General features: G+C 36.9%; 1 protein-coding gene across 2 annotated transcripts in view; it reads right to left on the bottom strand.

Annotated features, from left to right (window-relative positions):
• The window catches only part of OCA2 (OCA2 melanosomal transmembrane protein), a 162,160-nt gene that overhangs the window by 71,851 nt on the left and 73,105 nt on the right, over positions 1–17,204 (bottom strand). For both annotated transcript variants that reach the window (XM_063150517.1, XM_063150518.1), the window contains 3 exons: positions 11,817–11,964; positions 10,315–10,372; positions 8,792–8,900 (listed from right to left, as the gene is read on the bottom strand). In XM_063150517.1, coding sequence (XP_063006587.1) covers positions 8,792–8,900; positions 10,315–10,372; positions 11,817–11,964 — 315 coding nt within the window. The remainder of the gene's footprint in view (positions 1–8,791; positions 8,901–10,314; positions 10,373–11,816; positions 11,965–17,204) is intronic.

Raw genomic sequence — 17,204 nt, 5'->3', positions numbered from 1 at the left:
GTTTATTCAAATGATGATTTATTTTATCAGGAATCCCTGAAAATATACATTCTAAAATCTTTCTGAGTATTTCTAAGAAGCACTTGCTGCCCCTGGTAAGTGCTCTTTTATCTTTAATATTATTTTTTTTTAATATAAAGTTACCCTCTCACAAAGCAAGTTGCTGGTCTTTTGAGCAGTCTCTTTTCACTTAGCTTCATGGCTTAGCTTCATGGAAATAATTTTATATTCTTTGCTATTTTTAGCACCATAGTTTAAGGCAACTCCTTAGGGGAGAGAACAGTGAAGGTGACAGTCCAAGACTTGCACCATGCCAATAAATACTTGGTACAATACAAGAGGAATAAAAGGATATGGGAAAAAACGGTGGAAGCTATAACCCCATGCAAGGCAAAAGAAGCAGGATCCTATGCTGATACAAGGTAATTATACAATAAAAACCAGAAGCATTGTGTAAAACAAGGTAAAGAACTGACTGCTCTGTGATCCCAGATCATCCCATGTGCCTTAGGATGTGCTGGACTTTGTTCAATAGCTGTAATAGCATGAAGTCAGAATGTGAAACCATATTCAGCATTGCATTGTAATGCCAACCCCCAGCTTCATTAACTCTCCAAACACAATTTTATAGATGAGGCAAGATGGCTCTCAAACAGAGAACAGAACACTGTAAGAAAGAAACCTGGTTAGACATTTCTACAGCTGGGCACTCCATCTCCAGAGATGGGCTGACAGATATATAGCTGTCTATATCACACCAGTCTGTAAGTCTGAAAAATTACAGAGTTGTCTCAGTAAAGGTCACTGCAAACAAACATACTCTATTGCCATAGCCTTATTGACTCTAGTGAACAAAAAATAATTTGAGGGGCTGCAAATATCAAGATAAGGGAAAGGTCGGCTTCTCTAGAAGTGAGCAATAAAGATCAAAGGCTGCTCTAGCAGATGCAACTGTTACTGGTCCTTGGTTATGCTTGTCAAGTGCGTGGGCAGTTGCAGGGACAGGGGGTTTTGTATAATGCATGCATGATTATCTATTTTTAATGACAACCGTGACATTTCAAGGCAGAATTTTTGAAAACTATCCTAAAATAAATTAAGACTGCAAGGATCATGGAAATCAGATCTCTTGTATGTTCACAAGCAAGGTGTTATGCTGACAGGAATGAATAACTAACATCTGGACCAGACTTTCTGAGTTCGAGTCAGTACTGACTGCATTGATGTAGCTTTGCTCCCATTCTCATTATTAAAATATTACCATCAAATTTATTTTTAATTCATGTTCATGTACACTCTAAGAGGAATGCTTTTGACACAACTATGAACAAAAGATGTATGGAATCTCTCTGATACAGTTATGTCCATTCTCATTTTTAATAAACAGTTTCCATTTTCACAGTGCAGTCAAGTCTCTATGCCACATATCAGAGGCCAGCAGGTCAGTCCCATGCAGAGCTCTTCTTGACCTCAATGTAAAAGTACTAGACCACCTAAACTAACACCACCACATGCCATGACAGATAACAGAGTAAATGCATGAAGCACAGGGAGGGAGGTTAAAATCTCTAAACAAGGACAAATATATCAAACTCCACTGGAAATGGTAGCTGATGACACCTGGGGAAAAGGGCTGCAAGCAGCCCCAGCAAATACACCTACAAGGATCTGGAGGAGTCTCCAGAAAAGCCTGAAGACTTTGAAAGCGTACAGCTTAAAATGTTGGCTCTAATCTTATTATGTGTTTCTACCTTGTACTGGATGCTTTTATCAGAGGCTACAACACATTGCTTTATTTACTATTGTCAGGTCAGCAATTAAACAAAGAACTTTAGTCATGAAAAGCAGCATTACAACTTCATTTAGGTGGAGCATTAATGGAAAATAGTAAAGGAAGAAAGAAATTGCCACAGACAAGAGTCCCTGAGTACATGCAGCTAAAAGAAATACATATGATGATAAAAAAGAATCCAGGTTTATCAGTAACTCAGCTGTGGTTAGTTATAGATGATTGAGTAAATCTATGAGGTGGTAAAAACCTGTTTTAGGGGTAACAAAAAGAACAAGAAAAAAAGCATTTAATATACATCACATCTCATAAAGTAAAATCAGGTATAATGTAGAGCTGAAAACCAAATTTGAATGAGTAAAGTGTGACACTTCAGAAAATATATTAAAATGGGCTCAAGTGAACTGAAGCACAGGAACTAAGAAACCATCAACACCAACACTATTTACATCTTGGCAAAGAAGAGGAAGACACCCTTAACCTGTCATCTCATCCCAGCAAAAACCTCAAGTTATCATCACTGCGTTGTGACTCCTTCCAGCCTAAATGTGTGATGCTTAGCACCCTGGAGAACATCAAAGGAAGACCATAACAACAGGGGGGAAAAGGGAGATTATTCTTTTGGGTTTTGAGTGGATTTTTGGATGGAGGGATTTGAGTTGGGTTTTTTTGTGGGGGGAGGAGGAGAAGTTGTTTTGTTGCTTTGTTGGTTTTTTACAGCAGTTCATACTGTATATTATTAATGAGGTGGGAATTTTTGTATTGATTAGATATATTAGACTCTAAGTGTTTGCATTATCAAAACATGAACAATAACTGCTTGCTTTGGTTGCACAGGTTACAACTTTTAACTTTTTACTGATAACAAATTCTCAGCTCCAGGTATAGGAGATATTCCCTTTTTTGCCCAGAATACCACAAGCTTAAGAAGACCATAGAGACTCTGAGAACAGGAGCCTTCCACCATGTACAGAGAAGGCAATCCAAACGTTTTGGAGGCCAAAGCCATTTACATTACTGAAATATGTGAAGGAGTTTCCAGGCAACTACAGATTATTCAGGATGGTATTTTTAGCTCTACAGAAAAGGTCCACAAATGTTACATCCCAAGCTTTGCATCTGTTTGCCTAGTTTATCAATTCATGTTAGAAAGCTTTCCAAAATAATGAAACAAAATTTAAATTAAAATGGGGGGGAGGGGTGAAGGAGGGGGAAGAGAGACGAAGAAAAGAAAATAGTGATTGTGACAGCTGTAAATGCAGTTGACAATAAAGTATCATTTGAGCCATTACTTAGGAGTCAACACCTACAAGCTTTTATCAGCTAAAACTGATTCATTTCCTAGTCCTAGCTAATTTCTAGATAAATATTAGCTTTAGTGACAAATCAAAGACCAAATATGCACTTTTCACAATGAAGATATAGTGACATAGGAAGTGAAATATAAGATGTGCTAAACTTAATGTCACTCTTGGCATCTGGCCGATGCTTCCTTAAATCTAAATTGTTCATCAGCTTTTATATCTTAATAGCTGTCTGTCTCAACAGGATTTTTTGTTTTCTTAGACATTGAAAAATTATACATCAGCTTATTAAACTAGTCTATGGTTTTTGTCAGGTATTTTATAAAACAACTCCTCAATAACACTGAGTAGCTCTCTAATAAACATTTCATCTTAACTATTGCTCAAATTAACCTGAAACCAAACAGGTTTATATAAGCACTTTCTTTTTTTCTTCCTCTCCATGGGGACAAACATGGTTTTTAAGTAATTTTTTCTGTTTCTACAAATATCATTTTATTGTTTGTAAACAAATGTCATATTTACACAATTCCACCATCACACAGAATAGTGGCAGAACATAGTTCAATCTATTATCACTGATAAGATATGGGGAAGAATGTTCCAGAATAAAATTTCAAAGTACAGAATTAAGAGCCTTTGACATCAACACCCCTCTCATGCTAATAGGATCTGTCCACACCTTTCTCAACCCTGTGTTCTTCTACAAGGATATATAAATCCTTTGGATCTGAGGAATTCTGCTGCATGCTGGGAGGCAGGATCTTTCTCACAGGCCTGTGGGGGAGAGGTTCAAGTTTAAAAGCACTTTGACCATTCTAAAGAAGCTTCTTAGCACAAGTTCAAATGCACATACATAGCCTATCCTAGGCCCCATATAAATCTGGGGTGGGGAGTGAGGGAAGTTTATTAGAGCTCTTCTTCAGCAGCTTCCTAGGATGCATCTTCAGAACAAAACCACCAGACCAAATTTATTTCCTTTGTGGAATACTGGAGATTTTTAGTTTGCATAATCACATAATTTAGTCAAAGATCCCTAAGGTAAAGACTTCTGCCATTGGTTGCAGCACTGCAACTCATGCAAGCTTTTACACACACACATACTGACCCTACAGATCTGTCTTAAAGCTGTTAGCAAAGAATCATCCCTGCAGTGAGCTCCTAATTTAAATGTTACAGAAAATAAATGGATTAACTAGTTGTTAAAATCTTAGCAGGCTGCAGTAATGGAGAACTGGCATCGTTGTTTCTAAGTAAATATTTGTTTGAAACTTCACACATTCTAAAACAAATGTAAGAAAGTTTGTGAGGCTCTCTAGGACTGTGCAGCCCTCTCTTCCTCACTAAGCAAGCTATCTGATAAGTGCCACTCAATTTCAACTCTATGATAATTATTGGTTCATCTATGTAAATTACAGTGTAAGCTGAAAATAGAGCATGTCCACTGAAACATGTGAAAATCAAAAGTACGACAAAAAGCAAAAGCACATAAAGAGGAGAAACTTCAAATCTTATCCACTTCCCTTAATTTGAGAAATGACTCCTCTCTCCAGTAAAGACAATATTTTTGTTATAATTTGCATAATAGTCTCTGTAGACATAAAGGAGCAGTGTTCGACTGAGGCCCTTTCCCATTGGGATATTTAATTTCTCATGTAAATGTGAACAAATTTTCTGTAAATTATGGAAATGAGTCAATAAATATGGCAACTGGTATTCAAAGGAGTGACAATATAACAAGAGTCTTACATATCTACACCGAGTACATTTCTCCTTTAATGCTCTGGCAATAAAATTAAGAGAAGTCTGCACAATATGGTGTACCAAAAAATACAGAAGTCAGTTTACATTAAATGAAAACAGTTATTTTTCTACTTCTCCACTATTTCAATCACAGTTTTAAAACATTTCAAAAATGCAAGATACAACTAATTGCCATAAACAGTAAAAAGAGATCTTCAGACCCTCACAAGTAGCTGTAGCAGAATTTGCAGACTTAGTCAGAAGTTGAACCACATCAATATAGAGGACAAGAGAAAGTTTTGCAAGAGAAAGAAGACTCATCAAACAAGATAACCTTTGTTTGTAAATATTGAGGAATTTTAGCTTTTGTGCAAGAATGATGAGGGAAATTTAGATCTAGGATGTTTGCCTGACTGGAGTGACGTAGAATATTAACTATACACCTTGTCATAGTGCCCAGAATGGTCATAGTGATCATGTTAGTTGCTTGAATGTCCCTAAAGTTAGTTATAAGTTCCTCAGTTTGGGGATTTTGCTAACACTGCTTTGGTTAATCACACCAAAGATGAAACCAGGCTGAATCACAGCTGTTGACCTCCTCCACTGATTAGTGACACCCCCCAAAGATAATTCTGAGGGCAGATGAAGGTAATTAGCTTAAATATTGATGGCTGAAGGATCACAGATGCCCATGGCACCAAAAATACCAGAATGGGCTCAGACAGTAGCATTAAGACACCACTCCTCTGTACAAGTGAAAAAAAAATCCAAGACAGCTCCCTCCAGTGAGCAAATGGCAATCCTTTATTATGGAAGAATTCAGTGAATCCAAAAGATCTCTCCCTGTTCCCTTGCTTAAATAATTCATCAAAGGAACATGAGAAAAGCCATGGATGGTAACACCATAGGTTCACCTGTGCAAGAGTTGTGTCTTTAACACAAAAAATGGTGGTGATAAGGCAGGAATTAATATACAAATAAGGCAAAACCACAACTGTACTTCAAATAAGGCATAAAGCACAATTGTATTTCTCCTGGCATTCCATCCCTATTTCCAGCAGCCAAAATTGAGGCAGCATCTCCTCTATGAAGCAGGAACTATCTCATCTCTTTACTCTTGGGTTTTCACCTTGTTCCTTGAATATGAGAGCAATAGAGTTTGTTGCAACCTCTTAAAGGAGAAGAAGACATTCCCATGTCTCAGAAACTAATGGGCCTGGCCTGGGAAAGAGGTGTCCAGAGGTGGAAGAGAGCAAGAGTGAGAGTGTCTGCAAGAGCAGGCTGCCTGCATTTCATGCAGAAAGCAGAGAGGCTGGCAAAAGCAGGGCCATGGAGATAATGGGTCCCTCCTCACAGATACTGGAAGGAACTGCACAGAGTTCACAGCAGCTCAGCAACTCATTGAACTGACTAAAACCAAATCAAAGATAAAGCAGCTTCCCCACAGGAGAAGAAGGAATTGAGCTATAAATTGATTTTGGTATTTTTTCTGACCCAGTCACTTTGAGCGCTCCCTTCAAAAAATCTAGCTTAAAATTTCAGCAAAATCTTGCTTTATATTACTTTTTAAATTTTTTTTCGGGCATATTAATATAGTCCAAAGCTCTAGACATGCTCCCCTAAAAGATAAAGTCAAAATAGTAGCCAGGTAAAATCCTCGAATGGGCTTTAATTTCATCCTTTGTTATCTTTTCTCAGATGTTTTAATAATGCTTTATCAATAAAATAAAATCTCATGGGGCCAAGTGAAAGTAGTGTAGGAGTCTTACAGTTTTTACTATCTGGGTTTTTTTAAGTCTCAGTACTAATCTTTTATTAACATAGCTATTTCATAGAATTACACTAAATAAATTAATGAACAGGCACAAGAAAACCGAATAGGAAAGAGTTGTGCATTTCAAAAGGCAGTTAAGTATTCAAATTTTATTATTTAAATTAAAATGTCAGTACCTTCAAATTATATTAATGATTCCATGTTCATAATGAAAATTTGTATCAAGGCTTAGGACTGATACAGAATTTAAAAATCTTTCTAATTCTCTCTACTAACTGCAATTTAAAGTTATTAGATTTCTAATATTTCAACCTCTGTATAAACCAATATTCTGGTAGAAAATTAAACACTGAACTGCAATTTTTATGAGAAAAACATATTGAACAAATTTACCCACCCAAACCAACAGAGTACAAGATGTAGTGTACATTAGGAAGTATACTTTCATGCTTTGGAAGACTAAAATCCATAGAGCCTCACAGCAGCCCTACTTCAGTAGTAATAAATAAGTGACAGCTATCATCAAGATAGTGAAATTCAGGAAACAAAAATGAGAACCTGTGAATTATGGGGCCTGTAAACTTATCAGTAGAAGTTTACAGGTTCAATTACTTTTCAGTAGAAATTATGTGCATGCTTTAGTAACATTTATTCATTAATATGACAGGTTTGCCATGAATGCAGAACAGTGAGAAATTATACAGAACACATACAGCCCTTATTTACTTTCAAGGTTGTTATTCGGCTACTGAACAGAAACCTATACTGCAAAACATTCTATTTATTTTCATTTATTTTACTGGCATAAAGCATGACAAGTGAAAAAGATCAATAGTTACTATGTTTCCTCTAGCATTGACTTCAACTCCTTTGCAGTATTGAAAAAAAATTCTTACCAGGAGCATACACAACTAGTACTGCTTAGTCTTTAATGACTGTCTGGCTTTTCAAAACCATTTAGAGCTGTTTGGCTTAATTCAAGATGTTCTACATGGTTCAGTGCCACTTATCTGAGACACAAAAGTAAGAGTGTAAATTCATTTCTTAAATTGTCAATACAAAGGCTTTTTTTATGTTTTCAGCTACCGTGACTTCAAATGCATTCAAATATTTTCAGCTTCTGCATTTTCCCAGACCTTATTAGCGTGGCACATTTTTCTGTTATAAAACACCATTTTACCTTTTAACTTCTTGGCAGTAATCTTCATGGGCTAAAATTGCCCATTTGCATGGCAAATAGTCTGTCAGCAGCAGATATGGAAAGTCTTGCTTACAACCTGATCACCATTGTAGAGCTATAACTGGCTCTATATCTTGCACAGTAAAAATAAGTGTCAATGTAATATCTGTGTATATGATTAGTGATTTATTCATTATCAGCTCTTCCTCTTCAAGACTGCTCCATCTTTCAGCCACTGAGATAGAAGTATATAGTGTGTAAATTCAGATTGCATGGAAAAAAATGTATTTGAAATTCCATAATCTTGAAGAGCTCAGCAGCTAAAAAAAATTTCATTTTTTAATGGTCAATGGATTTTATGACTATCTTTAAGTTAAATGTGAGATTCTACTTGGTTCTGTTTTCAGGTTATGTGGAGCTTTTTCTCATAGAGATACACAACTACCTGTATAAAAACCTCCACATATAGATCTATATATAGAAATTACACACAGAGCTACTTTCTTTTCACCCATATGCAATGTCCTCCAGTTTTTATTTTTGGAAATGAATTATTATGGTGATAAGGTTATGGAGACTGTAAATTACACAAAGAGCTTTCTGTACTTAAGAAATGATGCCAAACTGCTTCTTTGTTCTCCCATTGAGTGATTATCTTCTGATCTCCCTGATGCATCTTGGTCATTCACTCAAACAGTGCAAATGATGCCAAGGTCAAATTTGCTCGTTCTGTAATGTTTAGCCAGCTCATTAGTATTGGAAATCCAGAAAATGAAGTCATGAGCACTCTCTGTTACTCCTGCTGGACTAACTGGGATGTGACTGAATTTTTAAAACCTGCTCTTCTCTTCCCAGAGAAATTGCTGCTTAACCTGGTAAGATTATGAGGACAGAAACATATGAAAAATTACTTTCTGAAAAGATCAGGACTCAGAAAGATATGGCTGGCTTTTTTTCAGGGAGTTTGCTTGTTTTACTTAGAACAAAACTAGGAAACTTACCAAGATCTAGGTAGATGCCTGGAACAAATGAGTTGAGAAAAAACATAAGAATAACACATCCCAGCACTGTCAGACATTTGATGAGCAAAATTTTGTCTGTTATTCTGTGCTGGAGACAGACAAGAAAATAGAATTAGCAATTGTATTAAAGAAGAAGCTATGTATTATGCATAGAGTTCAGAAAAGCATGCGTGAAGTGCAAACTTCTGTTCCCGTATTGTATATTCCTCTTTAGCATAAAAGACAGAACTACCTGAATAGTTTTTATAGGTGTGCTTCTTATGCATACCTATAAAAAACCATGAATATGTGGTCCAACAGGCTTTAAGAGATACAAGTATCTAGCACCTGCTGCATACATTCAGCTGTACTCAGGGACCCCCTTCACAGCTTCAGTCCAGAGGGTGAAGCACTGTTGAAATGCAACTCCTACCAAAGAGGGCATTCAGAGCACTCTGTGGTTTTGTGATCTGGGACAAAATCACCCTTCTTTTTTCAGGTGTGCTTTGAAAATCTGTAAACCACTCTAGAGGTCAAATCTTTCACACCTCCTGTACAGCTCTCATGTAATTGCCAAGCCCTTCATCTCTACAGAGTTTGTACACCTCTGTGCCCAGCTCCTGTTTCACTGTGTCAATCTCCTTGTGTCCTCAGCCCCCACACCCAGGGCTTTCTGTCGTGTCTCTGCTTTCACTACCACTCCCAGGAATCCCTTTCTCCCAGACTGAGTTTGCCTCCTGTTTCATGTAGTTTAAAGCTCTACTAAAATACAAGTAAATCTCGGTTCTTTAAAAAGTTTGCCTCTTATCCAATGCCTTGAAACAGGCGTAAAGAAAATCTGTTGGGTTTGGTCTAGGTTGGTGTGACACTTAGGACAGTGTTCTCCCAGTAAAGGACTTGCACACCAAGGAGTCCAATCAGGGACCTCAGCTCTCAGACACAGGCCTGATTCATTAATGATGCCGGTGAGGTAGAGAGAATTTAGATAGAGAGACCCTTGGATAATTAAATTAATCCCACTACAGAGTCTCCATCTTCTCGGTTTCAGCATAAAGACTTAAGCAGTGCTAGTGTGTGCACAGCTAAAAGAACAGGATTTATCAAGTGGTTTATCCCTATCTGAATAATAAAAGCAGTAGTGTCACCAAAATGCATTAAATTAGAGTCAGCATTGGGAACATTAGGAGGAGTGTTCTGTATTATCATTCATCATGGTTACAATTTATTGACATCTCCTAAGCCTTTCTGATCATGGATTTAAAATTTGAGAAAACACCTCTAAGCCATTACTGCATTCTTTAAGTTATAGTTTTCTAAGGAACAAAAGTACAAAACCTCACCATGTGGTTCAGTGATCTTGTCTGACCAAGAAGACAACCACCCTGGCTGGCTGCTAACTTTTTGGCAGTCAAATTAGCTACTGAATTAGCTAATAAATTTCCATTAGATTTAAAGCACTATCTCTCTATAAAGGCACAGCTTCATTTACATTAATACTGGGGGAAAAAATGGTATCTACTTACGTTTTTCTGAAGTTCCTGTATATTTGTTTCCCAGTTTTTATCTTCTTGTGAAATTTGTCTGAAAGAAAATGACACCTACTTTTTTCCAGAGTGAAATCAGAGCTCAGCCAAGAGCATTGGAATAGATCCCTCTCATCACATATAGATCACCTCTTTCCCTGTGTGGAGTGACCCATACCACAAAGGAGTTGTGGCCTTCTTACATCCAGCAGCAAAATTCCCATGAGCATTCACTTCAGGCTCCACTTTTGTAACAAGCTCTGCTAATACACAAACCCTTCTGTTTATTAAGAAAGCCACAGGCTGAGAAGGAGCTGGACTTCAGGGTATGGACCTCAGTATAGGATCTGGCTATCTGCAATGTGTAGCTCCCTTAACAGTTTCAGGAGCTGGTGTGTGTCCCACTGTGATAAAACAAGGGTCGTGTGCTAACATCAGCAAGTCAGAACACACGTGTTGCACATTTGCATTTTATAATGAAGTTTCTAAGATCCAAATAACTTCACTGTGTTATCGGCGCAGTCAGGCCTCCAGCAAAAAGCCTTGGGCTTTGCACTTCAGGAGCTCTGTTGTTAATGCTAATGAATTTTTACATTTCTGTAAATGTGCTGTGCTGGAAGAATCCTGATTTTCAAGATTAAATATACAATTTTTATTTGTAAGTCAGTAGGATTCTCTTTAGAATATCATAAACTCTGAGAATCTTTAAATCTTTTGAAAAAGAGGCAATTTTAACAGCCTTATTTGTCTTGAAGTATTAATACTCTCACTCAATTAAAAATACACAATGTCAGCAAAAATTATGTAAACAATCATTTTTGGAATAGTTCAAGTAATCATATTTACATTTTCTTGCTCAAATTCTTTAACAAAGTTATTAATTAATTAAAATTAATTATTCCAATTTCACTTTAGGAAATTAGCATCCAAAATATTTATCATTGCTATTTTCAATCATCAAATTCCATGGCATAACATCTGTTTTTACTAGAATCTAAACAAAACAAGGTCATTATTCTTTTTATCATAGTTTACGTAAACTTCTTTTCTATACATAAAAATATGTCTGCACTCAGGTTCACAATGAAATTTTGATTATTAAGTAATAGTAAACCACAGCAATTCACTGGTGAAATATTTTTCAAACTCACCCATTCACTGCAGAGAATTTGAAATTTTCGGTAAAATAAAAAAGAAACTCCAGCATCTTACTGTGCTGAAGCCACAACTGTAAGGGGAAATGTAGTTATATATTTGTGATCTTTTTAAACCGAAAGCTGCCTGAAATTTCTAGGCCTTTAATTTTGGGCCATATTGACAAATATATTTTCCAGGCCTTACACATCAGTTTTGTCCTAAAATAGTTTGTGTTTCACTGAGGCTGAGAGTGGCTGTTCCTATCGGTCCAGGCATCTGTCTCCTCAAGACAGAGCTAGGAATGCAGGTCTTGTTCCAGTGAAGATCCCTGAAATGGGAGATTAGACACACTGGTCCTTGCTTACCTGTGAAATGTCCTCAGCTTCTTCCTCAGGAGCATCTCCAGAGTCAGCACCTTCTGCATCAAGAGACATTTCACAGCAGTCTCCTCTCTGCTGGCTGGGTTGATGCGCTGAGCTGTCAGCCTCCAAACATAGATCTCATGTTTCAGCTCTGAAAAAAAGCAAAATTGCATCAATGTGGAGTCCAACACGTACAAAACCAGAGATGGGTAAAATATGTGTAATGTGCTCTGGACTCAAAGCTGTTAAAGTTATTGGGATGGTTTCCCAACACATTTCCACTCAGGAAGATGCTTTTGTCATTCATTTTGCAGAGCTGAAGTGAATAAAAAATTAATAGAAATCTTTCAAAATTTTAAATAAATGAACCACAAAGTCTTTTTTCAAAGAAAAAGAAGCACTGTCTTCAAACGCTTGCAAACATCTTCAACAAGCTTAAGGGCTAAAATTGTAGCCCATTCATTTTTCAACAGAAAACAAACTGTTAGTATCCATTATGATACTGCTAAGAGATACCAGTTCCCTGTGTAGTCAGGAATTACAGCAAATGCTCGTTCACAGTATTCAAAATAGACAGCATGTTTCCATTCACTCTGTGTTCATACAATTTTATCTATGTAAGGCAAAAGTGAAATTTGGCACTGTTATATGGATTAACATTCAATAGTATTTTAAAGGTTTCCTAAGAGGATTTAATTCTTAGGCACCGAAAATATGTGTAAACACAGCAACCATCAGTTTCCTGCTGACCTGGATGATATCTGATCCTATGTAAATTCAGACAGACTGATAACACTTCAAAATCAGACTCTAGAATCTTCTCAGAAATTTCAGTCCTTTTTGATTATTTTTTTCCCTGTACTATTGAGGCCTTGGAGAATGACCAAAAAAACATGTTTCTGTTGAAGAGGGATGTTAAACTGGGCATGCCAAAAAACCCTTTGAAACACTAATGAAATAAAATCAGAATATTCATACAGAAACTATCTGTGAAAATGTTTCCTGTTGAAGCAATGGGATGTTTCCTCACCCTTCTTATCTGTTCCACTCAAATTTCATGTCATTGAAGAGAATATGTCAAGAATCTGAGGTTTTATATTTTTAGATTCCTGTTTAATCAGCAAGATGCTCTTGTTCTGAAAATGGATACGTAACTCTTTACATCATGTAAACAAGCAATTAGAATTATTTAAACAAAAATATTTAGTTACATAAGAAAAATTTAAATACATTTTGATGTAGGCCATGATGTTAACATTTTATGCTGCAACCCTCTAGAGGGTGATGATATCTGCTATCAAACACGTTCAATTCCCCAGTTTCCTTTACAACTATTCATAATGATAATGCAGAGTGAATCTGATAAAGATTGTCCATGAGAAGGAATTAGACTCAACAAAACTCAAACATTTAACAACAAAAGTGTGTCCAGAGTCTGATTGGTTGACACTGAAGAAAGGGATTTGCACAGCAATTGACATACATCTTGTATGGTTTGTGTCTATAGATCTGCACTTATCTGTCAAGGTGGTTGTGCTTGCCTAAATTTTACAGTGCAACACCACAAATATTAATTCACACTGTCAAAAGACAGTTTATACCTCAACCACAGATTCCAAAACTATGCCAAATCAACCACTTTCCTTTGTAATATATTTGGTGGTTCTTGCCAGAAGCATTATCTGAAACAAAATTATATTACAATACAGAAAGGTCTTGTTTAGCAAAGGATCCACATGACTTCTGGCCATCATTTATTTTTGCATAAACATTTGTGACACACACAGATATAACAGCAGTAATTTTCCACTCACAGAGGGGAAAAAAAGGCCTTTCTGTACTTCATTCTTATGTGATTTTTGAGTGACTATGACTGCAGCTTTGAAACTGTCATCAGTCCAAGGGAGTGTATTTGTCTTTTTCTCTGGCAAGGGCTCAAGAAGCATGAGCAACCAGTTTGCTGTTCTACTTCCCTACAGTTTGTCTTTTCTGCAACAACTTTTCTGATGACATCTGCTTATCCTGCATTTCTCCCCATCTTTTCCAAGTGAAATTTCACCAAGGGTTTAGCTGATAGAGGGAAGTTGAATCATGCACCACCTAAATGAGATGCAAGTACTCCACAGTTATTTTCATACAGAGAATCTCTATCTTCTCTCCTTCAGAAAGAGGCAGCTATCTTCCCTGTATCTGTGCCACAAACAAATCCACAGAGTGGAAAGCACCATGACTTGTGTTGCAGATTCCTGTTCCACATCTGAAATGCCCTGGGGCTAATCTCCAGGTTGAGCAAAGTTGGACTGGTGCTTTGTGATCTATGTTAAAAAATATATGTGTGTCTTCACATGGCTTTGATCGTGCCTTTATGTACAGCAAGTGCATGCTTGATTTTTCAGTCATTGGTTTTCCAAATCTCCCAAGAATGTGAACATCTGACCTGCTGTGGAGTTAACTTCAGAGCAAACTGTACTTGGAAAATCAAAACTGTTGATATAACTTCTATACCACAACTCCTGTTGCAGTAATGATTTGTGCAGAGGTTTTCTAGGTCATCCACAGAATGTTTCTCCTACTTCTCTTTCATGAACACTCTTATAGTCCATCGTGGCATCGGGTGATACGCATTTATTAGAAATAGTGCTTTTTTTGAAGGAAAAATAATGCAGAACCTTGAAGTCAGCAATGACAATTAACATGGCCAAAGTCCTTCGGGCCTTGCTATACTTTTCCTATTTCATAACTGCAAAACCATTTAGGCAGAAACCCCCAGAGACTGGGACCATCTGATATATTATGACATACTGTTTTAGACATGGACAGGGACTTAATGCAATCACAGAGTCTTATCAATCAATCTTTGAAATTACGGCCAAGACAGCACAAGGGCAGGATGTGGCTGCCACTGAACAGAATCACAGGATAGTCCCACAGTCTGTTTGTCCATGTCCATAAGTTCCTGTGCCCCCCTCAGATGGGATCTAATGGTTATATAACACCTGAGTGAGCTCTCTCCACTCACTTTCCAGTCCAGTGTGCAGGGTTTTTGTAGGGTCAGCTTTATGGTGGATCAGCCTTCTATCCAAAGTAACCTTCCACTGTCAGGTCTGCTGCCAGTAACTGACATGGTGAGTCTGTGGCACGGCAGTTTCTCATTAAAGCAGCTAAATTAAAATTTGACTGCAACCACAGCACCAGTAGCCAAAGTGATAGAAGCAAAGCTGTTTAGTATGCAGTGATCTGGAGCACAAAAAGACAGGAGGGCTGCAGCTCAGCTCAGTCAGGGAATTCAGCTCATTATGATAACTAAAACCTTTGTGAATGCCATACATTCATAAAGCCCATGATTCACAACAGCAATACACCTAACATTAATATTTCCAACAAGAATGTAGAAAAAACTCCATTTCTAACAAGAAAATAATAATTTTTTTGCTTAGTTATAGGATCAGATAAAGGCTCCTCAAACATGTAAACCCTATGCTGCTAATCTGTTCTGACTTTGTTGTTGATCATATTTTGCCCTGGAAACCACAAACATTACATCCTGGACCCACTGAGTTTAACAAAATTTCAACTGTTGACCTGAACTGTGACAGTTAAGGTAAAATTTCTTCATTTTAGAAAATATTCTTTATTTGAAAACTGCATATTATTTCTGCAATCTGACAATTAATAGTCAGATTGATTTTCACTGGAGTAATCACACATTCCCTCCCATCCAGCTGCCAATAACAAAGAAGACATCCTCAAAACCTGAGTGTAATTAATTCCCAGGCTCAGAATCTGAAAAGGCCAGGTTGGTTAATTGAAGGTACTCAGAAGAGCATGACCAACCTTGATGAGATGATAAGAATTATCATTAAATTACAATTTTCAACTTGCACGTGCACTAACTATGTAAACTATCTTTTTGTAAGAAACCCAAGTTTGCACTGCTGGGCTGTATCTAACAGCATTCAAAGTACGTTCATCTGAATATTTGTTTCATTTTTTTCTCCACATGTTACTGTAGCTTATCTATTTTCAGTAAAGCAATTATTTTTCATAGCCAAATTCTCAGAATGAGAATATTTCTGTTTAAATGTTAACTGTAAAGAAAATTAAGTATCATGAATTCTAGCTTAACTAGTGATAGTAATACCTATAAGTTTTTATTATGTAACCAATCTTCTAAGCATTATTAGATGGTGTCATCTCCATTTTGTAAGTGCAGAAACTAAATCCAAAATTCAAAACCAATGAGTAGAAAAAAATCACCTTGAGGGATATTCCAGTTCAAACACTTATGCCTCTCTTCTAGAGGCAGCACACCCCAACAGGACACAAGCATGAGGATCTAAATCTAGAAAAACCAACAAACAAAACAAAACAAACAAACAAAAACCCCACCCTGGAATATTCTTGTTTTTATTCCTTTGAATAGTGCAGTTGGTCAATAGTGTATAAGGTAAGCATAGGTATAAATATTGCAGAGTCCTCAAAACTACATCAAAACTTGTTTTGCCTTATTCACCTGAATACATGCAAAGGAGCACAAGAAATGTTCACAATGCTGCATAAAGCAGTACAGAGAATTTATATAAGCTTTTCAACTTAATGTGACACCTGAGGCCCCATTTGGCCATAAAGGCACCTAATGCCAGCTCAGCTACCCAGCATAGGATTGCATCCATCACATAGGAATTACAGGGCATCCTCATCCTGCAGCAAAGCAGCTGGAGCCTGGGCAGAAAATCACATAGTTCATCATTTCAAACACCTAAATTACTCACCAGGAGTCATCTTCCAAGTAAGCTGGAGCAGGCTGCAGCAGGCCCACGAAAGAATCTACAACATTACAAGCCTAACCCTGATTTTATATGGAATAGTCAATTTAGTATGTCTATGATGGTCACAAAGGACTCGGAGTAATCCACAGATATTAAAGTGAATTAGAGTTCTCATTACATTTCAGGATGGTTGATAAAGATATACATTAACCTTCAGTTGGCTTGTTCCTGAATGACATGTTGGATATTTCTCTATCAGGTAACATGGGCTCTGTTCTCATCTCTGGGCAAGTCAGACTTTGTGCTACAGCAATTCCCCATCTTTTAAATACATCTCAATATATTTAGGTTCTCTGTGTGCTCATTAGTACTTACTTAATGTACTTAAAATTCTTTATTTTAGTGCTACAGCAATTCCCCATCTTTTAAATACATCTCAATATATTTAGGTTCTCTGTGTGCTCATTAGTACTTACTTAATGTACTTAAAATTCTTTATTCTGTTACACTGAGAATGGCACAAGGAAGTCAAGAGCCAAGTATTTTGAGCATGCATTTATCTAAAATTCTACTCTAGTTTGTTTCAGGAAATTTTTCTCAGGTGTGAAATCTAGAAAGATGA

Source organism: Melospiza melodia, chromosome 2 (assembly GCF_035770615.1).
Source record: "Melospiza melodia melodia isolate bMelMel2 chromosome 2, bMelMel2.pri, whole genome shotgun sequence".
In the NCBI taxonomy this organism is placed as follows: domain Eukaryota; kingdom Metazoa; phylum Chordata; class Aves; order Passeriformes; family Passerellidae; genus Melospiza; species Melospiza melodia.
The sequence above is the reverse complement of the archived record's forward strand: the minus strand, read 5'-3'. Positions and strand labels throughout refer to the sequence as shown.